Here is a 26,299-nt window from a genome sequence, read left to right as displayed (position 1 = left end):
TGTGTGTGTGTGTGTATCAGTCCCTCCAGATAATATAGCTTTTTTAAGAAATTCTGGCCCATCATACTTCAGTCTTGTTTTAACTGGAAGAATATGATCACCTTGAATAATGACTGCATTCATAGAAGGCAGCTAGCTGGAAAAAAAAAGAAAAAACAAAGTTAGTTGATATAGTGAAATAATTTAAGAGATTGTTAAAATTCTTTTAAAAGGCATTCCATTTATATCATTTCATGATGTAGTCTTCCAACCTCTATGCTTTTAATACCTAAATCATGCATAAAACATTTATTATATTATTTTTCTTATTTTTAGGTACATGCAATTATATTCTTATATTTTCCTATATTTTCTACAAACATGACACACAAGTTTTAATATGGTTAACTGGCTATTAGGGTTAGATAATACATCACCAAGTAACTCAAGTGAATATAAGTTTGACTTGGAGATTAACCACTAGCTGCCTTCTGTAGCTGAAAGAACAGTGGGCTTATGGACCAGGTTCTACTTGACTATTTGACCCTTAGCCACATTTTTTAAATCTACAAAATGGGAACAAACACATTGTTTTAGTAAATATATGTAAAAATACTCTGTAAATCTTGGTTATAAACACCAATAATAACACATGATTTAAGTCTATTTTTGCAATATGCTTACTTAGGTTAAGACAGACATTACTTCTTTTAAATCCATTCTGTGTAAAAAGGTTTAACCATGAGGTTCAGTTTTTACTCAAATCTCCTTTAGCCACTGTTAACCAAACTATTTACATGTTCCTCAAACACAAGAACTTTCACAGCACATCAATAGCATTCTTTAGCAAGAGAAAACATCTCACAGCATCACAAAGAAAAGCCAAATCAGAAACAGTATTTCACAGCACTTATTAGACTTACAAAGTGTTTATGGCTTCAATTCTTGCACGTTAGAGAGAAGAAAGGAGGAGGGAAGGAGAGTGGGAGGGAGGGAGGAAGGAATCCCATGCTATGTTCACAAACTAATACAGTTGTAGGAACTTGAAAACATTGTAAATTTTACTTCTCTGAATATGGCTTCTTTGGAATGAACAATAAGTACCAGAATTGCTTCTTTTGTTATTTCTACATGTTTCATTCCTAAGATAAAACATTGTAATTCCAACTGTATTCAAAATATATAGCCAATAAAGATTCTGAACATAGCACTTCACTTTTTTAACTTAACATGGAAATTTCAGTTAGAAACTTTTTTGAAAACTATTTTCCAAATACATACTATTAAAAACAACTTAACAAAATTTAAAAACTAGTCAAAAACAATGAAAACCCAAGTGCAAATCACATGCACTACTTGGAATAACTCATTTTTCATTTTTTGATTTACCCCATTTATTTCTTCAGAAATCAAAAACATCGTCATCATCATCACCACCATCAACATCATCAAATGACCAATCCCAGTCTTTAAATGCCAAATCAAGCAATCTGCAATAGGAGGTTTGCAAATTCACATTCTAGCACTCTATAGAAATGGCAGCTTAATATGATAATTGTCTAGAAATCACACTTTGTGCTGTGAGATTTTAACTCTCCATCAATAATAACACAGTCAAAATTAAGATGGTAGCACACAGGGAGATCTTCTTTCTTTTCATATATAAGTGCATATAATGTTAGCCAGGTCTGATTTCTAGAACACTAGAGACCTGAAGACAGGTAATATTTGGGGATAAGATATGATCTTCTCCCCACTGGGCCCAGATGAAGATGTAACCATCCTGATGCCCAGTTTGATTTGAGAACTATGAAAATTCAGCATTTGTCAGCACTCCCTTCACAAAAGGACCCAGACTGTCAGTTCACAGTTTAGAGAGAAACACTAAGAATGTGGAATTCTCAATTCTAGCAAGAAACTATTTGCTTAGTGGGTCACCAACAGTGACGCTCTGTGTGAAAAACCACAATTAAGAGAAAAACCACAGGTATATAAGCATCATTAGCAATTTATCTTGGCTGAATAAACTGGACTTAGAGCAGGGGTATATGTGGTCTTTTCTTTCTAATCCAATCCAATCATCTAACGTTGCTATCATCTTTATTTTAAAAAACAGGTGTAACTTTTTCATTATTTTAACTGTGAGGTTCACGAATCAACTTATGCCAAGGAACGCCTCTGGTCCCCAAAATCTCATTTGTGACTTCAACTTTAAAGTTGGTCCTTAAATCTGAATGTATATGGTATACACTCAATGCTATTTATAATGCATATTTGCAGGCATCATCCCAAGAAATTCTGATATAACTGGACTGAAGGGAAAGCGGGGTGCAAGTATCCGCATTTCTAAATTAAAAATCTGGAGTGAATTCCGATGCATCTGTTTGACTCTGATAATCTAATCACTGACAGAGTATGTTGATGGATAGCTCCCTAACTTAAAAGTAAATAAACCAACTCAAATTACTCTATTTCAAAATGTGTTGAATGTACAGATATAATTATTCACTTACACACCTATCACATTTTTCCAGGCTTACATATAGGCAGTAACTTGTAGCTAAGGTACTGCTTGGGAGATTGAGATCAGTGAGCCATCCTGGGTGTTTAAAGCCCAACTCTGAAAAATCTGCATTTCATACCCTTCTAAAACCTTTGAAGTGTGTGTAAAGTGTGCATCTGTGTCACAGTCTTCAAATTTTAAAAGTTTGGTCATTAGGCTATTAGTACAATGTCTGGCAAGACTTCCCTTAAACCCCCCCCCCGCCCAGCCCTTTCCAGTCAGCCGTCTAACTTTTGTCATTTCAACCTAAGAAAGTTTTCTCTAACTTGGTTTCTTCCTGCCATTTTCACTGTCGTACCGATACCTTAGAGAAGGAGCTCACTAAGTCAACACACACCAAACCCTTGCTGAAAGACTTCTATCTGGAGAACAAAGTAAAAAGTACTGCGTAGTGCACTGGGTCCTTTTCCGTCTGGCTCATTGCTTTCTCTGCCATGTCCTCTTCTGCCAATTCCTGTCACTACCCTCTCTCCCTACTCCAGCCAGTACAATGTTTCAGAACATAACATGGAAGTAATTCTGACAACTCAGTACCAATGCACATAACATTTTGCCTACCGTTGTCTGTTCCCTTATTTCTTTGCCTAGAAAATGACGGAACCTCCCTTTTTGGAGTTTCTTGATGGCCTCAGGCAGAATTCTCCATGCTTTCCTTTGTTCCCTTCGTGCTTCTATTATAAATAACATTTAAAAAAGTACTGTAACTATCTGTTTGATTTTCTATCTGCCCCATTTAGTTGATCAGTGGGTACACACTGCAGGCCTGGGCGACTTCCTGCCGAAGATGCTGTGGGAAGGAGCATTAGAACTTTGAGTTCTGCAAGGACAGGACAATGCCCAGTTCTTTACGTATTGCCAATACCAAGTTTCTTAATCCTTACCAGTTTGGCAGCTGAAAATGGTTTTACATTTTATTTTTAATTTAATTTAAACTTCTTTGCTTAATAATCAAGTTGATCATTTTTTCATACTTAACAGTAATGCCTGCATGTTCCTCACTGATTTTTAAACCGGGCAGAGGCAATCTTTTTTTTCTTAATGATTTATACAAGTACTCTATATACGAAGATACCCATCTTTCTCATACACATTGCAAATACATGCTGTTTTTAAAATTTACAAGTCTTTAATTTTTGGTTACTCAATCACTTTCTTTCTTTGCTTTTACTCTTAGGAAGTTCTCCAATCCAAGATCAGATACATATTCACCTATTTTCTTCTACTTCATTTCATAGATTTATTTTTAACACTTCAAGTTGTACATATCTTTTTCATTTTTACCCAAATAATTAGTCTGTTAATTTTCTAATATCTATAAATGGAAAAGAACAAAATTAAAATAATGCTAATGTGGCATGCCTGGGTGGCTCAGTTTGTTGAGCATCTGACTCTTGGTTTCAGCTCAGGTCATGAGATCAAGCCCCACATTGGGCTCTGCACTGGGTGTGAGGCCTGCTTAAAATCCTCTCTCTCCCTCCCTCTGCCCCTCCCCTACAATAAATAAATAATGATAGCATAAGAGCTCCCCCAACCCTCAAGTTTTAACTGTGTTGGCAATGCTTTATATCTTAAAACTGGGTAAATGAGTGTTTGTTACATTTTTGCTTTATACTTTCCTGTGTAGATTAAATATTACATTTTAAAGGAGACCTTTAAAAGAAAAATAATTAAAGAGAAATGTGCTTAGCAGAGACCAGCATTCTGTGTCCTACTTCGGAACAAACTAAGGATCTCTCCAAATTACCTTTATCACAAATCAACATTTTATTCACAAATTCTCTACATTTCTAGCATTGTTTTTTTAATTCAAAATTACTAAGAAAACATTCCTCTGGAACAGCATTTCTACACATTATGTTTTATAAACTGTCAATTCATTTCTATTTGTATCACCGTGAGGCAGTGCAGTATTACAGCTGAGGATGCAGGATCTGGAACTCAATCTGAACTCATGGCTTTGCTGCTTATTTGGTGTGCGACCTCAGATACACAGTGCTTCTGTGCCTTAGTCTCCATGTCTGTTATATGGAGACATTAAGAGCTAAATCACAGGGTGGCTCTGAGGATAAATAATTTAGTACACTCAAAGCTCAGAGAAGAGTGTCTGGCATATAACCTGCCCTCAAAAATGTTGTCTTCTATAATAGTAGCTAACACTTGCCTAATAGCTATCACTTTAAAACACTCTCCTACAGAAAAGGGGAAGCACTGCAAAGAATTAAGATGAGAATCAGAACCAGGAATGTCACAAAAGCCAAAAGAAAAAAAAAAATGTAATGCTGTGGTCATTAACAAAGACAAACACTGAGGAAAAGTTAAAAAAAAAATCAGATGATTACTTATAGGTATTATGTTTTAGTGTATACTATAAATATACATATATTTGATGATTTTGATGATATCTAACAAAGCCAGACATTTGTCTTAAGAAAGACACCATGTAAGTTAGTTCAACTAAAGCCAGATTAATACAAAGAGCTAGATAATAAATTACTGCTGATATCGACCAGAAATGCAGTTCCTAGGTGTTCCTGGATGATCCTTTCACAGCTCTACCCATTTGTCTATAGGAATGTTAAAGGCCATCAAGTCCAATGCTTGACTACACTCCAGAGCCATGCGGTTCTCTGTTAGACTACATACACATGACAAATTGGGGAGGGTACTTCCCTAGAGTCACCAAGCAGTCACCTGAATCAGGTACTAACACTGGCAGTGACAAGGCACTCACTATTCTAGAGCAAGCCAAGTCTTCCAATTTTGGAAATCTGTGACTGCCTGATACTTTTCCTTTGCTGAGTTATAAATGTGCCTCTCTGCTTGTTCTTATTCTAGTACATCACCTACAGAAAAGTCCTCTAAATCTTTACTACTGTTTACAATCTCCCATCCTACAAGCTCCTGTTCTTCCAAACAATTTCTTCAGAAGAATAAATATCCTTAGTTCCCTCACTTGCTACACTTTCAAATGACCCACTACTCCGTTATTCTTTTCTGTATATTCTCCAATTTGTATATGCTACTCTTAAAATGTGACACTCGAAATGCAAACCATACAGTGATTCATGTAAGACAGACAGACAAAACTTAAGGAATTAATGAAGCAATGAAGTCACAGATGTTAAAGACAATGGAAATAATGCTGCAGACACAATAATGAAATGCAAAATTGCATCTTAAATGTGCCCATCTTTATGCTTAAAATTTCAGAGTATGTTAGACAAAAGATGTTCACATAAATACCCTAAACATTTTATAGTCAGTTTTGATATGAGTTTTATCTACATGCATAGTTGTAAGACAAAAAAAAATCCCTATTACTTACTGTTGCTATGCAAAATGTATTAAAAAATCAATGAAGAATGATTCGAAGGGCAGGGCCAGAACTAAAACAAGACAAAAAGCAACAAAAATAAAAAGTAAATGTGCCTCCAATAGACCAAAATGCTAAACTGGGGAAGAAGGGGATAACAAAGTATAAGTCAGTGAACATGAAAACTGTTAGGTAAGTGAAAACATGCCTCACTTAGTGTGAAATCCGCTTCATGAACGAATTCTATGTGTTATCACAAGCAGTGAAATTATTAACTTATCCAAACTTTACCAAAAAGTAAATGTATTAAAGGACTGGAGTTCTTACAATCCTGAATCTGAAATTATTTGCCCTTGTACAGTCTCAATCAAAAAGAAAGATAGTAATATCTTCTATTCTACTCTACAGGAATATTTTCAAGATCAAATGACAGAATATGCAGAAAGTTGAATGAGAGAACAGATTATGGAAGCACTCTGGAAGCTATAAAGCACTAGACAGTGTGAGCTATTACAATAGCAGGGCATCTGTGCATTAATAGTTCCACAATACTAATAACAGAAATTTAAACTTTTAGGTGTTTTGCGCATGGCACACAGAATAACCTTCAGTGTCTTTGAATTCTTTGAGTTTCTTCAGCTTAATTACTCTCATAAAATCACTAATTTTATAGTATTTAGTTTTCTCATACCTCACAGAAAAATTCAACATTTTCACTGCTGACACACCAATTCTACCTTTGTCATTCTAAATTACTTCCTTGAGATAATAGTTTCAAGAAAAGTTTCATATAAGATGTTTGTGGTTAGAATGAAAAGATTTCTGATAATACAGCCAATGCACATCATTATTCATATACTGAAGGTCCTGTGTTAGGGAACAAAAAGGATACCTGAAATTAGACACCTGATCTTACACACTTTATCCTTTAACTAAACTCAATCTTCAGGGTCATTTCAATGAATAGTAGTATTTACAAATGCTATAGTAGCTAGTAAGCCAAGAAATGGTTATTCTGAATCAAGAATGAAATTACTATAATGCAGCCATATGAAAACATGCATTCATCATTATCTCAGGATTTATTACTCCCTAGCCCCAACCACCTCAAATACAAGGAATGCCCACTTTACCCATTAGTTAATATCTGCATTTTTAAGATTGATCTTTACTGCTCTTTAAATCAGAAACAAGTTACTCTAAATTTATAGATGTGAATTAAGATTTTAGAAGGTTTTGGTCCTACTTCCCAAGTCATCTAACATAAAAGAGGTTTAAGAGGTTTGCAGTATTAAAACCAATGTGTGCATCTGACACTTTTAAGTTTTTATATACATCATCTAACTAAACCATTAGTCGGTGTGCTTATAAAATCTTAAAATATTTTTATTATATACATAAGTGTGACAAAAATGAACCCTTTATATATTTTGGTTGAATTTAATATATGTGTATGATTTAGCAAACAAATTTGTACTATATTCAACTGAATCAATGAGAGACACACACAGTTTCAAACATTTGGTATTCCATGGTTCATTAACATACCAAACAAAGGAACACTACAATTAGGAAAATTTGTAATTGAACATAAATAGCAAAATATTTTAAAAGACACTAATTTTTAATCACATTTTGATTTATTACCTTGGTTTGTTTGGGGCAAGCTGTCGACTTGGCCGTCTAATAGACTGGTTTTGTTGTATCTTCATTGAAGTTCTAGGTGATGACCGTGCAAAAGGGTCTGGAGCTGGAGGCTTTTTAGGAATCTTTTTCACCAACCGACTAACCCACTTCTGCTGCTCTTCTGTAGAATTTGCTAACAACAATAGATTCTTTGCCGTCGAAATATCACAATAAACTATAAAGAAATATTAGAAAAAATTAACATGTTTAAATTGATCTGAATATAAATAATACTGATGGAGCAAGTTAATTACTATTTACCCTTGCAAGGTGCTATAATCTCCTCCTTTTTGTCCATGTGATCTTTATGACATTTAATATGGCAGCGCCGGCATTCTAAAGCAGGAGGAGGTTTAAACATATGCCACAATGGCTTCATACAAGCCTCACAGTTGGTTGGGAAATGATACAGGGTAGGAATAAATTCATGTCCTTTATGGCAAATATAATTTGATTTTTCTCCTACTGGCTCCACTGGAAATTCTTGTTCCTTCTTACTTTCTCCTTCATTGGCGTACAGAATCTACAGATAGCAAAAAGAATAATGAGTGATTGTTAATAAATCATTTTTTATGTAGTAACAATTTTTACAGTGTAAATAAAATAGAATTAGCCAGATCATTCAATGAGAAGAAAATGCATTTGATGTTTAAATATTAGTAGGCTCTTAGAACTTTTATGAGAAAAGTCATTGGATAGTTTAGTCACTTGGCTCACATTTCAGAAAAAAACCTATCTTGTTCAAATGTGCCTCCTTATTTCCTTATTTTTTCTGTGATACCTTACTATATTTTAGCAATTTTATCAGAATAGGTCAAAGGTAAATTTTTAATTGATGGGTATTAGAACATTTTTCTCAAAGGGTGTATTCAAAACAATCTCCCAAAAAGATGTGGCAATTATACAAATTAATGCTTTACAAGTCTCAAAAACAGACAGGTGGGTAATAACTGCAAACACAGCTTTAATGGAAAGATATATATTTGGAGAAGTGAGGAAGAGAAAAGGACGTATAATACACTCCAAATAAACATCATAAGCATTAGAAAATCTGTGGCCAACTCTCCCACAGTACTCCAAGCAAAATGGCTTTTATTTGGAAGGAACTCAATAACTAATTGTTGGTTTGACTAATTTTAAAATGGAAGTAGAACAGGGAAGAATTTGGCTTCCCTTTAAACTGGAAGTAGAAGGGCTACTGGGTACAGAATTTAACTTCATAAGCAACTGTTTTAACTTTCTAGAGAGCTGAGTGTAAAATCAGAAACAGAAGAGAAAGTTCATGCTTTAAAAATGTCCCAATAGGGGTGCCTGGCTGGCTCAGTTGGTAAGCCTGTGACTCTTGATCTTGGGGTTGTAAGTTCAAGCTCCATGTTGGGTGGAGAGATGACTTAAAAATACCTTAAAAAAATAATAAAATAAAATAAATATCATAACACACCTTGAATTAAAGGGCAGCAAAGGCCAGAAACATGATATAAACACCCTAGATTTCAAAAGTAAAATGGAGAGAAGAATGAAGTTGTATCCAAAAAGAGGAAGTAGTATGAAAGATATAGAAAAACAAATGACCTTTAAACAGGACTAAAACTGAAAGGTAATCTAAAGAAGGCCCAAGAATAAAGAAATTTGATATGTCTTGTCATAATGAGAACCTTAGTCTAAAGGTGAAAAAACCAAAATAAATTCAATCAACTAAAAACAAAATAAAGTTATTTACCTGAAATATCCTTGGAATATCTTTAGCATCTGCTCTATATACATCTGTCTGTGTAACTGGTCGGACATGAAATAATTTGCTATAAAAGATTTTTAATAAAGGAATAAAATATTACCAAAGGATCAAATTACATGAGTTATCCTATACTTCTGTTAGAAGTCAAAACTGACTACTCTGACCCATGTTAGAAGGGTCAAAGATAACTTGGTTCTATTAATCCAATTACTCCTTGAGATTTTGAGTATTTCCAGGAAATCAGAAATTTTCTAATTAGTTTCAGAGAACATACTAAAGACCCATGAAATATTAAGATGTTTTAACTAACTTTGTATCCCAGACTTTCATCTCTATGAAGCAAAGATAAGAAAATGTAACAACAGTATAGTAGGACTTATACTGTAAGTGCATATCTACCTATCTAGATACTACATGACTAATAAATAGCACTAATTTGACAAAAAAAGGTCACAACACTCTCCTATACTTTAAAAGAGAAAGTTTCCAAATATTCTAATAAAAACACTTACTCTATATCTAAAACCATGTAAGGATTAGATTGTTCTTTATCTTGTTCGCTGTCATAGAAAAGAATCTTCTTACTGCTTACAATCACATACTGTTAAAGAGAGGGAGGGAAGGAATTAATGACTAAAATTAATATATATCTTTATTTTCTTTGAAAATAAATTCTTTGAAAATATTTTCTTTGAAAATAAATTCTATAGCAATAAAAATCATATAAAATACCTAAGTTAAATAACTAAGAAGTTCTCAACATAACCTGAGAAAAGTCTTCCTTAAAATAATAAATTCAGTTTGCATACATTTTAAATAAGCAAATTGGGAAGGGGATGAATTCAAATATTTTTTGGACTGACTGCTTCAAAATCCAATAACACAGGTAACCTTAGTGCTATGGCTTGAATGTCTGTGTTCCTCCCAAATTTTTTATGTTAAACCCTAACACCTAATGAGATGGTATTAGTGGGAGGGGCCTTTGGAAGGCAAATGAATAAGCCATTGCAAGGACAGACCTTCTGAATGGGATTAGTATCCTTATAAAAAGAGCTCAAGAGAGATCCCTAGTCCCTTTCCTCATGTGAGAACACAGCAAGAAGTCTAAACCTGATAAGAGGTCCTTCCCCAGAACCATTTGGCATCCTGCTCTTGACTTCCAGTTCCCAAAGCTGTGAGAAATAAATTTCTATTTTTCATACACCACCCAGTCTATTTTGCTACAGCATCTTGAAAACAGGCAAAGACATTTACCAAAAATGAACATCATAATATCGATAACTCTAGTAACAGAGGAAAAGAAATTAGTAGGTCTGTCATACCTACAGTTGTTTTCCCAATGAAAGGGCAAAACACCAAGGCCAATAGGCTTTTGTTTTTCCTAACACTAAAACCTGTTTTATTATTAACAACACATTAATGATGATAGTTTTTTTGATTTTTGTTCTTTTTCTCAAAGATACATTAAAAAAAATCACATCATTCCAAATCAGGAAGTGCAAAGCTTTATGTGTCTAAAAGTTCTAGTTATATATATCTTATAACTACAAATATAAAATGGCTATAGCTAATCCAAAAGCAAAGTAAAAGAACCATATTCAAAAGTACCAATTACCTTTTTAGTCCATCCAAATTTCTTAGTGTTGTTTCGTAAAGGCAATGAAAGCCATCCTTCTAGTCTTGATTCTATAAATAAGCAGAAGATATGAGGATAAATTTAACAATTCTTCAAAGAAAATGAGGAATTCAATAAAATTTTAATATAAAAATCACAGAACAAATCAGATATACCCTTCAGAATTTATCATTATACATTATCTAGGCTATAATAATGCAGGATCAGTATAAGCAAGTTATGGAATGCCAAACAAAATCCAGGTTATAGCACATTGAAAATACATAATCTATAGTTTATAAAGTCAAATGCCCCCTGCTGATTAAATTCATGCATCTGCAAAGTTCAGGAAAAAGGTACAAGAAAGAGAAGTAGTTCTCTATTCTCACTAGTACACCTGTATTAGAACTCTTTTTCCTTTTGGCAGAGGCCTAATTATAGATATAGTGCATATGTATCTTTGAAAAGAAAACATCTTAAGTGAGTGATTTATGTGTTCAGAGAAAATGAATTTTTAAATGGCTAAAATAAAATGAAATAAAATTGTGTAAATTACAGATCAAATTTGGTTAATGAGTAGCAATGTAATAAAAATATTTCTAAATTCCAAAATAGCAAAATCAGAAAATTCTAGTTCAACAAAGGAAACTGCCTGAATCCTCAGAATTTGTTCCAATGGCATTCAATCAATATCATTCAATGAAATAATTAGGTGCAACAAGTATTTCTGGAGGTTATTCTAATAATCACTTATGAACTGTGCTAGATGCTTTACATCAATTTTCTTTAATCCTCACAACGCCACAGGAAGGTCATGCAGGGATGCAACTCTGACTCTAGAATCTATCCTCTCTCATCAACGACCTTCTAGACTATGAACAGAAATGCTGTCATTAAAAACAGCCTATATGAAGTAACTGGCTGGACATGGTCCTACACCAACTTAAGGGACTGAATTAGATGATCTCCAACAAAATGAATAGACTCAATTTTATTGCTAAAATCTAAAACTTCAATGTGATTGGTTATTATATGCTGCTATATACCCGAGAAAGGTGACAACAATGTAAATAAATAACTATAGCTATTTCACTTTGTATTCAATTAGTAAGAGACTAAATTACCTTACATTCAACTGGTCATATACTAATTTCCTGTAGCATTTCCATTAGATGTGATCCGTACTTACATGGACTTGTAAGTTAAACAGTAATTTTGTTTTCCATCTAGATTCCTCATTTAAACTCTAAGTCCTTTCAGGGCAAAGACTGCGACAAACTGTCTTGAACTCAATGCTGACTAGCTAAGCACTTAGTGAAAACCTATATACATCCCACACATGCTCTCAAACAGTCTACATGCTTTTTTTTGTACTGTCACTCTTAATATATGAAACTTCAGAAAGAATTTCTTATTGGCTAAATATGGATTATACAGGCAGTAAAACCATATGCTCTTAAATGACAGTGTTGACAAAATAAGTCTATCAAATGTAACAGCAATGCCAGGTACTAATACCTTTAAAAAAATTTTTGTTCATGCAGCATTTTCCTTTTAACTGAGGTCAGAACAATTTGTTAGAGTTAGTGAATATTAGTTAATGTTACAAAAAATTTGCAAAGAGACTGAAATTAAAGGTAATGGGGAAAACCCCAAAGGTGAAAGATTTTCAGGATATCACCTGTACCATTAGGTTCCGATGAAATAGGTAAGTAAGGCAAAGATTCTTCTTCTGAGTCAGAATCAGAGTCAAGAAGCATATGAGAACTGGAAGGCTTAGTGGCAATATTGAGAGAAGTAGAGGAACGCTGGTAGGTGAATGACATGGATTCCATAGTGCGTGATTGAGTGATATGAACTAAACACCCAACATAAAAGGAAGTAAGAATGCAAAAGAAGTTAAGAGAAAATAAAATAAAAATTTGAAAAAAGAGCTACCTATAGCATATAAAGAGCTAATTTAGGTAACTAAATATGTGGAATTTTCTTTAGCAATTTTTCACAAGAGTTTTTGTCAAAAATCAATAAATAACGTAAGTTTAAACAATCGTTTGAATCCCCACTCCGAGGAGTATGTTTTTTCTTAAAGAAATGACAAATATTTTTCTCAGGAGCAGTCAATCTCAGGGCGTAACATAATCAACTGCTTTATATTTAAGACAAAGGCTTTTAATAAAAATAACATAAGACCTGAAAATAAATCTGTACCTGGAAACCCATCATCTGCCTCAGCGTCCCCTGGTCCACTGCCTATACTGGAACTATCCAGACCAATATGCAAAGCCTGGAGCTGTGACCGCAGCTGCTCAATGTCACTATCTTTACTGTCCAGTGTCATCTGCAGTTCAATTCGAATCTGGCTCTCTTCAGCTATTTGCTACAAGAGATTAAATTACATTAAATTATTTGGATGCCATATACCTCATAATTTTTGTTTAATTCAATAACAATTATGAAGTAACAGAAATGTTCTAAAACCAATAAAATATATGCAAACATAAAAATACTTCTACTTCTTAAAAGGAAATCTTCAATCTAGAGTCCAAAAAGTATTCTTACAGCCTGCATTTCATTCAGTTCTTTCTGGTACTTGATCATCTGCTGGGTCAGTTTTTCACGTTCAGATTTAAGCTCCATATGTAGCTTCCGATTTTCTTTCTCTTTTCTCCGCACATCAGTGTCACTACCACGCTTGACAGGTTCTTTTCGATTCATGATCTCAGCCAACTTATTCACAGCCTTAAAAACATAAAAATAAGCATGTAGTCACGTAAAATAAAGCATATCGACGGTTCTTGGTAGTTCATCAAGAGCAAGTTATATGACCACTAATAATGTCCTTCCCTACACACACAGAGCAACAGAGAAACACTGTCTGTATTAAATTATACACTCCTTCCTTACTCCTTATCCTTCTCCAACCTTAATTAGCTTTCACTCATGTTTTCTGAGAAATGTAATTTAAAATGTTTACAGGTTGGATCTGATGTCACTTTCTATTACTTTTGAGTTTTTAGTTCCAAGAGAGACTTTTCTGAAGCAGATCCACTTTTATCCTGGAGGAAGAGAATTTGCATTGGCATCAGATAAGTAAAAAACAGTATGTCCAACCAGAGAACTGAGCATCTGGACCCACAAAGATTCATGCTGTATACACTACCATAGAGTTGGCAGAAGGATGGTCAATAATCAAAGGTGCCTTTACAGACTAACCCTTTTTCAGGCTAACCCTTTTTCAGGCTGTCAGCAAATGTTCACTCTCCGTATTTCTTAAAAGCAGAAAAATTTACCAGATGACAATAAAAAACTAAGAGGAAACGTGATTTCATATGGAAAAATTAAGGAAACCTGGAGTAAACATTGAACTAGACAATGTTAACCAAATCTAGCTGCTCTCAACTAGGCAAAAATCAAGGATAGTTCACAAATACCAATATACTCAATGTCTGCTACAGTCTGCAATGCTGGAAGTAGAATGTAAAGAGGGAAATGAAAAAAAATTTCAAAATCCTCTTTAGAGTTTATCACACCTACTTGAGTTTTCAGTGTTCTCTCTGTGAGCAGCTGCTTCTCAAACTGTGCTTTAATAGCAGCTGCACTGATCTCCTCATCCTTCAGCCGTGACAGCTCTGAAACACAGGGAAATGTCAAGATTATATTAATAACTATAGCAAATGACAAAACATTAAGCATATTTAAAATAAACCTTATTCTTTGTTAATACATACGTTCTTGTGCATCTTTCAATTTGTTATTTAATTCTTCTTTCTCATTTGCAAGATTGGCAACATCACTAGTTAGTGTCCTATTCGTTTCTTCAAGCTAAAAAGTTTAAGTGGAAAAAAATCATATCCCAATTTACAAGGTCTATGTTATAAAGCAATCTTTCAAAAGGAAAAGAGACCAGAATGCTGCTAAAACTCTTATTTTTCTAAGCACATCTATTTCTATACTTTGTTGCTTTGTGGAACCTTATGGAACTTCACCCGAGGAGAATTTCGCTAACCATTTTGGATTTCGTGTGCACCAGAAGCCAAAACCTGCCCCTTCTCTCAAAAACCCTTAGCAACATTTTTTTTTTTTTTTAAGATTTTATTTATTTACTCATGAGACACACAGAAGAAGAGAGAGGCAGAGACATAGGCAAAGGGAGAGGCAGGCTCCCTGCAGGGAGCCCAATGCAGGACTCAATCCCAGAAGCCTGAGGATCACGACCTAAGCCAAAGGCAGACACTCAACCACTGAGCCACCCAGGTGCCCCTTAGCAGCATTTTTAATGAGAAAAATATTTAATAAACTAAAAACAAACAAACATTTTAACAAAGCTCTGCATTTTATCATGCAGAATAAACAAATTTTAAAATGGTAGTATTTCTTTCAGAACATTTTAAAACAAAATTTTACTAAAGAAGCTGACATCCTTGTTTATTCTCTCCAAATCCTACTCCTACTCTTTCCTTCTCACCCAAAATAAATTGAGAATTATGTGTTCATCCTTCCCATATGTGATTATATACTTTTGTTGCAAAAACATAAAAGAGTATGTAGTGTGGTTTTATGTGATTTTAAATTGTCCATAAGTATCACACTGTATCTTTCTGTATTTGCTTTCACTGGACATTGTATTAAAATTAACCTGTTGACAGGGGATCCCTGGGTGGCTCAGCGGTTTAGCGCCTGCCTTTGGCCCAGGGCGTGATCCTGGAGTCCTGGAATCGAGTCCCACATCGGGCTCCTTGCATGGAGCCTGCTTCTCCCTCTGCCTGTGTCTCTGCCTCTCTCTCTCTCTCTGTGTCCCTCATGAATAAATAAATAAAATCTTAAAAAAAAAATAAAAATAAATTTAAAAAAACTGTTGACATATAAAGATCTAATTCATTTTAACTGATACAGTAGTTCCATCTTCTACCTCTACCAATGATCCACTCATTCATCTGTATATAAGACATTTGAATTTTTGCTATTATAAACATAAACGCTGCTATGAAAATTATGCCTTAATTTCTCCAGCATATTTATCTTAACATAACATAGACTTTCTTTGGATTATGTGAATATTTAAACTGTCATATTTGGGATATTTAAAATACTTAAAATAATAAGTATTAAAAATTGCCATACTACTTACTGTACTATGCCATACTGCATCTACACTCCTCATAGTTGTATGAGAATGAGAATGTCATTTCCCATATATCCTTCGAACACTTTAAATTAGCCAGATACTGAATTTTGCCATTGTAATGAGTATGAAATGGTATTTCAAAGTTACTTTATCTAGCCCTTCTTAAAGAGTAGTTACGTTAAGCATCTGCTTATGTTTCTAGGGTTTTCTCTTTTGGCCAGTTTTCTGGATTGTTTAACTTTTTCTTAGTGAGCTTGAAGGAGTGCCACATGTGTTCCTGATACTAGTCCCTTGTTTAATGAATACATTACAAATATCTTCTCCTTATAATTTGTTTGTTGTCTTCTGTTGTCGTAAGTTTTGGATTTCATTCTAATTAAAATTTTTCTTTTTCATATTTGGGTCTTTAAGATAGCTAAAATGTATTTTTGTTAGTTGGAAAAGGTAAGGATCTTTTTTCTTCTCTATGTAAGAACAGAGTCATCAGGGACGCCTGGGTGGCTCAGTGGTTGAGCATCTGCCTTTGCTCAGGGTGTGGTTCTGGGATCGAGTCTTGCATTGAGCTCCCTGCAGGGAGTCGGCTTCTCCCTCTGCCTAGGTCTCCGCCTCTCTCTTGTCTCTCATGAATAAATAAAATCTTTATTAAAAAGAAAAAAAAGTAGAGTCATCCCAAACCATTTATTACACCTGAATCCTTTCCCACCAGTGTGTCTATTATTACCACTACTATCATATACCACATTCCTGTACATGCATGAATCTGGTTCTGGCCTCCCTACTCATCTCCACTGAACAGGATTAAATATCCTTATTCTAATACTACACTTTTTAACCACTATAGCAATTTAATGACAAATTCAATTACTTGGCATTTACTTCTCTTTTGAAATTTTCATTACAATTTTTTCAACCTGCATAAGAGTAACCTTCATGGTCATTTCAAGATTCTTTTCAACTAAACTTTAACCAAAAAAAAAAAAAAAAAAAAAAAAGACATACTAATCCTGCGTTTGGTATTTCCCCTTCACTTTATTTAGGTCTTTCACTCTGAATTTACCACCAGGTAGAGCCACCGGAAGCAGTTCTTTTTTGAGCCTCTTTCTGCCAAACTCTGAGAAGCTAATGGTCCAGTGGATTCAAAATTCTATAGCCAGCATATAAGATTTTTCATTTCTACCTGTAGTACTTCCCTAGTGCTTTTAAGGAAGACTGATGATATAGTAATTTAATTAAAACCAAAAAAGAACTAAAAATTTTACTTACAGATGCAATTGTAGCATCTTTTTCAGTGAGTTCCTGTTTGTGTCTAGCCATCATCTCTTTGATCTCAAGCTCCTTCATAATTTTCTCTTTTTCCAAATCAGAATACTGCTCTTCAGCAATTGAACGAGCCAGCTGCTCAGAATCTGCTTTGGTCAAGGTGATCTCCAGTTGAGCAGCCAAGGAATCCCTACATTTTAGTGATACATCATTTTAATATTCAATTTTCACTAGAAAGTCAAAGTTTTTGTCTAATGCACTTCATCAAATTCTTACTTGGAGTACAGCAGGCACTATTCTAGAAAAGCACATGACAATGAACAAAAGAGGTAAGGAACTTGTCTTTACCTTTCTTCCTGTAATTCCTGTTTCTTCTGCTGTAATTCTTTACAAAGTTTGGTCTTTTCTTCACATTCTTCTTTAAGTTCCCTCACCTGTGTTTTATAGAGGGTCTAAATAGCAAAACAGGAACAGAAACTTATCATTGCCGCTATCATCATCATCACTGATTCTATTTCTACATTCACAGTCTATCCAGACAAACAGTCAAGTTGGACACATACAAATATGTTCCTGAATAGTGAGTAATGTTGGGCCCTTGAGCAAATTAATAGTTGAATGAACTTTTCTGGTAATCAACCTATTAACTAGTAAAAGTTACACTAATAATTTAGAAGCTTGATTTTCAACTGGATATCAGATTGAAGTTTCTCATTAAACAGAGATTGGTAGGATAAATAAAGAGGCAAAGAAAAATATTACTAATTTAGATAAGAAAATTTTGTTGGCTTAAATGAAACACAGGTGACATTGCTACTTCATATCTTAAAACCGATCTGAAAAAGTACAAACATTTAAATGACAATTTTCTTTCTCTATGAAAATTCTACCTCAAAAAGCAATCTTTTTTGAATCACCTTCATAGGGTATGTGCTTAGGACCATTTTTCTAACAATGATGATAGATTTCTGTTAAGCTATCGTCATTTGCCCAGTTATTTCTTTTTATATGAATTGTGTGGTACAAAACATCTTATCCAAATCTCTGTCTAGTGTTTGCTATAAGAATCTATTCTAAAGACAAAAATTATTTCCCTAGTTCTACGGCAAAAAAACTATTTACATTCTACAAATACAGTAATTTTCAAATTAATGTATCGGGAACTTACTGAGAAATACTGCTCCGCTTCAAGCTGATCCTGAAGTTCTTTCATTTGCCCATCTGCATCTTGACGTTCTCTGTGGGGACATTGCAGCAAAGGTTCAAATAAGCTACACGCATAATAAACCAGCAACTCTTGAAATGTGGCCTAAGGCACAACTGGGCATCCCCAGGCCCTTAAAAAACCCAAAAGGTCAAATTATTTTCATAATACTAACCATTACTGTGTTGTTTTGTCTTGAATTCCCATTCTCTCACTAGTGTGTATGGGCTTTTCTTGAAGTTATATAATTATGTCATCATTCCAACAGCTAATGAATGAAATTAGTGTTTGTATGCTCTTGTGTTTTAAAATTTTGTTTTAATTTCTAACACAAAAAATATCATTAGATATAACTCACATAAACAAAAATTGGGGGGGCTCTTGATAATTTTTCAGAGTATAAAGGGGTCTTAAAATCAGAGTGATTAAAGCGGTGATACTAAATTATATATTCTCAAACATTTGATAGGATCAGCCATTTCTACCAACCAAGTAGGAGAATTAAGAGCATCTCAAAATTAGTTATTTTAGGATGAGTGAAAAATGACAAGAGTGGAAGGAGTGCTTATTTTCATGTTCATATGTAAATGATAACTGCACAGATCTGTACATTTTGTAAAAATTCACTGAGCTCTATATTTGTGTATTTTTTTTCCTGTAAGTATATTCATCTTCAATAAAGAAATAAAATTAGGAGCACCTGGGTGGCTCTGTCAGTTAAGCATCTGCCTTTGGCCCAGGTCATGAACCCCAGGTCCTGGGATCGAGTTCCACATCAGGCTCCCTGGTCAGAAGAGAATCTGTTTCTCCCTCTCCCTTTGTGTGCTCTCTCTCAAATAAATAAATACAATCTTAAAAAATAATATAAAATAAAACTAAAAAAAAAAAAAAAAAACTAAGTGGGCAGCCCAGGTGGCTCAGCGGTTTAGTGCCTGCCTTTGGCCCGGGGTGTGAACCTGGAGTCTCAGGATCGAGTCCCACATCAGGCTCCCTGCATGGAGTCTGCTTCTCCCTCTGCCTGTGTCTGCCTCTCTCTCTCTCTCTCTCTCCCTGCCTGTGTCTGCCTCTCTCTCTCTCTCTCTCTCTCTCTCTGTGTCTCTCAGGAATAAATAGATAAAACATTTTTTTTAAAAAAAGTTATCACTCAATATCACTTATCTGTGTTATATCTGTATTTTATTATTTAGGTGTGTATTATTAAAAATGATTCTTATTTTTGAGTCAAAAATGTGAATAATGCTAATTAATAATATATAAAAGGTCAATATTTATTTATTTATTTATTTATTTAAAAGATTTTATTTACTCATTAGAGACACAGAGAGAAAGGCAGACATAGACAGAGGGAAAAGCAGGCTCCATACAGGGAGCCTGATGCGGGACTTGATCCCAGGATCCCCATGTCACAATCTGAGCCAAAGGCAGATACTCAAGCACTGAGCCACCCAGGCACCCCATAAGGTCAATTTTTAAAATGATCTCATCATTATCAGCTAAGCCCATTTGTAGCAAAACCCAGTATATTTTTACTATCATGATCCTGAAAAACTGCTAGCATTCATTTATATACAACTTTAAAAATCTAACATTTATCAGGTATTTAAAAAAAAGTATTTTTCAAAAACTACCACACAGGGCAGCCCGGGTGGCTCAGCAGTTTAGTGCTGCCTTCAGCCCAGGGCCTGATTCTAGAGACCCGGGATCAAGTCCTGCGTCGGGCTCCCTGCATGGATCCTGCTTCTCCCTCTGCCTGTGTCTCTGCTTCTCTCTCTCTCTCTGTCTGTGTGTGTCTCTCAGGAATAAATAAATAAAATCTTAAAAAAAAAAATAACCACATAATATGCACATGGTTACAATTAAATAGTATAGACAGCACAGAAAAAACTATAATGAAAGGTAGCAGTCTCCTTATCCACACCTCTTAACACCCTAATCCTATACCCCTAGAGGATTTTACTTTGTTCCATTTCTGCGTTTTGTTCTTTTGACAGTTACCTCCATGTCTCAGCTCATTTCTGGATATAAATTTAAAATATTTTTTATCAATTCTCTGCTGCCAGAGTAGGAAATCAGCTTTTAACATCCCTAACCTCTCCCCAAACCCCTGTAATATAGTTGTATCACTGGCTTTAGCCACATAACCACACCTCACTTCCTACTCCATCAACCATAAGCCACAACCTCCCCAGTTGGTGATGAGAACTGGAAAAGTCCCATCCTCTTATTTTTGAAATTTCATGAGAACATTTCTAAAAGTGAGTCTTTTTTCATTTATTTTCTGCTGAGTCCTTCAATCTAAAGACTTCTCTATAAGCTATGGGAAACAGTTTTCTATTATTTCTTTAATAACTTCCTCCACCTCAGTTTCTCTAGACTTCGTCTGGTGTCAAACTCCTGGGACAGTTTCTTGTGTCTTATCTATTTCCCTCATCATCTTCCATGTAATTTCCTCTTGTTCTACATTTGATGAAATTTCTTTGAATTTTTTAGTCTTTGACAACTCTTCCTATTCTGGCTGCCCTTTTTGCATTATTCCAGGTTCTTGTTTAATGGAAATAATATCTCTTAGAAGTTTTGATTAATACTAATTATTACCAGTAGGCTTTTTAAAAAAATTATGCCAAGGGGGTGGGGGTGAATGGGTGACGGGCACTGAAGGGGACACTTGACGGGATGAGCACTGGGTGTTATTCTATATGTTGGTAAATTGAACACCAATAAAAAATTTATTAAAAAAAATTATGCCTTTTATTTAGTAATTTCTCTTCTTCCCTGACATATTTTTCATCTGGGGGTGTGTTTCCTTTTTCTTTATCATACTCTTTTTCTTTAGTACTGTTCAGGCTATCCCCAAATGCTTAGTGATATTTGGTTATTCACTTACAAATGAAGAGATAGAAATACCAATCTCTATGCATGTGGAAGAGGTTTTCTTTTTTTTTTTTAAGATTTATTTATTTGTTTGTTTGTTTGTTTGTTTATGAATGATAGAGAGAAAGAGAGAGAGAAAGAGAGAGAGAGAGAGGCAGGCAGAGACATAGGCAGAGGGAGAAGCAGGCTCCATGCCAGGAGCCCGATGCGGGACTCTATCCCGGAACTCCAGGATCGCGCCCTGGGCCAAAGGCAGGCGCCAAATCACTGAGCCACCCAGGGATCCCTGGAAGAGTTTTTCTAACTGGTAAGTTTCATTTTAAGATGAGAGCTTAAAAAGCCAGCATTAAGCAGAGAGATCCCTAAAAGGCAAAATAAGAATAACTGGACTCCATACTAGCAGTTCTAATAACCTACAGAGGGTAAACCTAACTTTTTTGAAGGACTGCTTTGTAGGAACCCAAGTAGTGGTAGTGCCTAGCCTGAGACATTTCTGTAAGGGCTGGTAGGAAGAGTAGGACCAGCATATTATTCCATTTATAGCATCACATCTTACTCCACCCCTTCAAGGTACTTGAATACTAAAACATTTTCTTCTCCACTAATATCCTATTTCATATATATTCCTGGCTGTTGCTTCCTTTGCTCTACGTCATTCGTGAGGTTTCCACTTGCTACTACCTCATTAACGAAATAAACTTCTTCTCTTCCAACCCATTGTAACTCTTGATATGGATTTATGCATTTAAAAAACTCCTTTACTAAAGTTTTACTGGAATCTTGGAAAGAAGAAAAGATATATATGTTAACCATTTTGAAATTAAAGCCTACATAGTATTTCATATGTAAATTCCCATGGCGTGTATATATTACTTTATCCTGGTATTCCAATTACTTATGTACCCATCTTACCTCTCCCTAAGGAGTGACTTCTGATAAGATGCTACTAAGATTCTTAAAGGTAGGAAATGTATTCATCTTTGAATCTCCCACAGTGACTATGAGTGCCTTATACATTACAGGTAAGCTTTCATTCATGCAACATTTGAGAATATACTATGTAGAAGACATTAATCAGGGGTTGAAGAGAACAAAACATAAAAAAAGATGGTTGCAAAAAAAAAAAAAGATGGTTGCCTTTCAGTGAACTTATAATGTACTAGGTTAAGACAGCAAATTTGAGTTCTTTCAGGAGAAAGGTTTAGGAACTTAGGGATTAAGAAACAACAGATCCATATGTACCTGCAAAGAAAACAAGGGGCATTTATACTAAGTACTATAAATTTGGTATAAACAGTATAATTAGAACAAGAGAGGAAAGAATCTAGATGTTTAATCTGCTCTTACATTCATATAACCACTATGGTCAGAAATAGATACTGCGGATACTAGAGATACTATGGAGAATATCTATTCAGTCAGGTTGTTTTAAAGATACACAGCTTGCTTGTATTCTTGATCAGAACTAGGCCAATGAATTCTAACCCAGAACTTAGGGTACTTTCTGAAATTGGGGTCTAGAAAAGTCAAATCAGAGGCTCTCCAAATAAATGAAGTTATAAAATATATCTCTAGGATTTGTCCTTCTTGAAAGATGTTTTCTGTTAAATGGAAAAAGCTAGGTCTAAAATAAGAGAATAATAAAGCTTATATATACGAAAACAAAACAAAAGATAAAATAAAGATATCAAAATATCATTCAAGTTTCAAGTTCTAATTTTCAAAAGTTGAAATCTCATCAAGTTTAAGAGTCTAGGCTTACCCCAGGCAACAGATCAGCAAAAAGAACAAAATCTTTTTGAACATCCTTTCCAATCTTTTTGAACATCCATCCTATCTACTGAACATAGATAGTGTCAATACAGGAATGCTTGACCATCCTTTCCTAAGTAGTATCAAGTTTACTGATCTGTCACAGGTATGTAAAAAGCAAGCAATTAGCAATGATGATAAGAGAGGAACAGCTGTAGTAGTACAGTAGTATTAACAGTAATAGCTGTACTAGTAATGGCCCTTACTGTTTATTATGTGCTAGATGCTGTAAATAAATCATTGTTATCCTTCCAGAATGCCTAACAAGGAAGCTCTTACTACCCCTTTTTGTAGGTCTTATGATAAAAGGCTCAAAGAGGGGGTGCCTGGATAGCTCAGTTAGTTAAGTATCCAACTCCTGATTTCAGCTCAGGGTATGACCTTGGGTTCATGGGACTGAGCCATGCATTGGGACTCTGTACTCAGTGTAGAATCTGCTTGAGTATATTCTCCCTCTGATCCGCTCCTCCCAACTCATGTTCTCTTGGTCTAAAATAAACAAACAAATCTTAAAAAAAAAAAAAAAAAAAAAAAAGATAAAAGGCTCAGAGAGATTAAATATTTTGCCCAATGCTGGTCAGCTAGTAAGGAATGGGACTAGAATTCATACCTCAATCTATATGCAAAGCCTATGCTCTTTCCAAATAACTGGGATTCAAAATGACCTTTGATCATGACTGGGAAAAAGTGATTCTACTACTAATGACCGAATGGGACAAACTTTAACAGTATATTTATTGTACACTTCAAAGGATTCTAAACTATGTTTTCTATTTTCTAAGCAAATAAAACAGACTACTAAAGTATAACATAAAAAATGATTTAAAAATTTGTATGGTGTTTGCTAACAATCAAACATTTCCAAGTCCCAGAAACTGAAGGAACAAACAAAAAAGCACATGGACAAAGTGTGAAGAGCTTGAAGTGAAAATGTCAGTTTCTTCTACTCCAACAGCAACATTGTATCATTTTATGTAGAAGTAGTAGTGAAGTAGAAGTAGTAAATAATTGTTGGGGAAGTAAATATAATCTTGAAGGAGGACAGTGGCACTCCATACATTAATTATACAGAAAAATAGAGCAAATGTGGTCAAGAATATGACATGATCAAAAGAAAATTCCCAGGTAAATAAAAATTAAGGTAATTTACATATGGATAGTTGTACATATTAATAAAACTTTGTCTCAATTTACTTACTTCCGAAGTTCAGCATTCTGCTTTTCCAAGCTCATTTTCATTTCCATGAGATGATTATTCTCTTGTTTTAACTGTTTTTCTGACATTTTTAGTGTGTTAACTTGCTGTGTTTGCATCTTCAAGTCATTTTGTGTAAGGCAGCGCTTCTGAGTTTCCTGCTCTATTTTTAATGTCAAGTTTCTAACCTAAAAAATAAATGGTCTACTTAGTAAAATATAAGTCATTATTTGATCGCTCTTATCAATGAAGCTTGTAGCAAATATGATCATGCAAAACAGACTTTTGCCCTTAGGCAGTTAATTTATTGCATGGTAAAGTATTTTTTGTACTTCTGATGTCCTCATTTTTAAATAAAATATAGTCTTTAAGGTAAAAAATAACTTTAAAATTTTTAAATTGTGATTCATCATTGGGCATATCAGCTAAATTCAGTAAAATTAAACATCACAGAAAGCTATTTTATAAGAAAAAAATTTTTAATTATGAAACCATCATTACAGATAAACCTACGTTGACTATGAATTCAGTACACAGGTCTATTATTACTCATTATTAAACTTAATACTCACATCCTCATTTAGCACATCTTTCTGTTTAAGGAGTTCATTTATTTTCTGCTGTGACTGCTTGAGGTCACAGTCAAATAAAGAGCATCTTTTCTCAGCTTCCAGCAATAGATTCTCCACCTTCTGTTTTAACGTCCTTTCCTCTGAGAGCTTCTTCTCCATTTCTATTGCCACAAAAATGGACACAATCATGTATCCACAAACAAAAGAAGCATATGAAATACATGGCATAGTGCTATAAACATTATAGTAAATGATGCTAGCTTAAAAACATTTTTAAAATTTCCAATTTAATATTTTCATCACCCTTGCTAATGTGTTTGAAATGTCAACCGTTTCATGCTTGGAAATCAGGCATTTATTTCATCTGCATTGTGGAAAAAGCTACCGCACTGCAATATTACATTCATTCCAACGGAAATAAAATAATTCTGCCATCAATGATGGTTCTAAAATAGACATCTTTTTGATAAAGATTTATTTCATTTCCCTGATACTCTGTTCCTCTTGGTGTCACTCTTCTTCTTCTTCTTTTTTTTTTTTAAGATTTTATTTATTTATTCATAGAGACACAGCTAGAGAGAGAGGCAGAGACACAGGCAGAGGGAGAAACAGGCACCATGCAGGGAGCTGGATGTGGGACTCGATCCTGGGTCTCCAGGATCACGCCCTGGGCTGCAGGCGGCGCTAAACCGCTGCGCTACTGGGGCTGCCCTGGTGTCACTCTTTTTACCCTAAAACATTCCACATAGATTTTATGACGTCTATAGCTCTTTCCATATTACCATATTACTATGCAGAGGAGGGCAATTATATTTTGGGGAAATGGTAAAGGGACAAACTTCCTGAGGTTAAACCCTGACTCTGACACGTCCCAACTATTTGCCTGGGCAAGTTAATTAACCTCTCTGAGGCTCAATCTCATCTCTAAAATGGTAATAGTAATACCCATCCTCCCTCACAGGGATGTTATGAAGGTTCTCAGTTAATATTTGTGTGGCACTTAAATGCTGCCTGGCATATGAAAAGCATTTGGTGAGTGCTCACTATTTAAGAAGAATGTTTAATGATCTGAGGAAAATGTTCACAGTATTACTTTAAAAGAAAAAAAGCAAAACAGGGCAGCCCAGGTGGCTCAGTGGTTTAAGCAACGCCTTCAGCCCAGGGCCTGATCCTGGAGACCCAGGATCGAGTCCCACGTCGGGCTCCCTGCATGGAGCCTGCTTCTCCCTCTGTCTCTCTCTCTCTCATGAATAAATAAATAAAAATCTTTAAAAAAAAAAAAAGGCAAAACAGTATAAAAATTTCAGAAAATATACAAAATATCATCCTGATTAGTAAGGGTCAACCTTTACTTACTTTATACTCTCTT

General features: G+C 34.7%; 1 protein-coding gene across 1 annotated transcript in view; it reads right to left on the bottom strand.

Annotated features, from left to right (window-relative positions):
* The window catches only part of ROCK2 (Rho associated coiled-coil containing protein kinase 2), a 135,549-nt gene continuing 109,250 nt past the window's right edge, over positions 1-26,299 (bottom strand). Inside the window, exons 19-34 of the mRNA XM_072767714.1 lie at positions 24,931-25,091; positions 24,362-24,546; positions 18,445-18,514; positions 17,625-17,728; positions 17,280-17,466; positions 14,620-14,713; positions 14,426-14,520; positions 13,451-13,630; positions 13,100-13,268; positions 10,892-10,962; positions 9,789-9,877; positions 9,262-9,340; positions 7,803-8,064; positions 7,503-7,716; positions 1,369-1,469; positions 1-136 (exon numbers count right to left, since the gene is read on the bottom strand). Coding sequence (XP_072623815.1) covers positions 1,382-1,469; positions 7,503-7,716; positions 7,803-8,064; positions 9,262-9,340; positions 9,789-9,877; positions 10,892-10,962; positions 13,100-13,268; positions 13,451-13,630; positions 14,426-14,520; positions 14,620-14,713; positions 17,280-17,466; positions 17,625-17,728; positions 18,445-18,514; positions 24,362-24,546; positions 24,931-25,091 — 2,048 coding nt within the window. The 3' untranslated portion in view covers positions 1-136; positions 1,369-1,381. The remainder of the gene's footprint in view (positions 137-1,368; positions 1,470-7,502; positions 7,717-7,802; positions 8,065-9,261; positions 9,341-9,788; positions 9,878-10,891; positions 10,963-13,099; positions 13,269-13,450; positions 13,631-14,425; positions 14,521-14,619; positions 14,714-17,279; positions 17,467-17,624; positions 17,729-18,444; positions 18,515-24,361; positions 24,547-24,930; positions 25,092-26,299) is intronic.

The sequence above is a fragment of the Vulpes vulpes genome, chromosome 8 (genome assembly GCF_048418805.1).
Source record: "Vulpes vulpes isolate BD-2025 chromosome 8, VulVul3, whole genome shotgun sequence".
Taxonomy (NCBI): Eukaryota; Metazoa; Chordata; class Mammalia; order Carnivora; family Canidae; genus Vulpes; species Vulpes vulpes.
The sequence above is the reverse complement of the archived record's forward strand: the minus strand, read 5'-3'. Positions and strand labels throughout refer to the sequence as shown.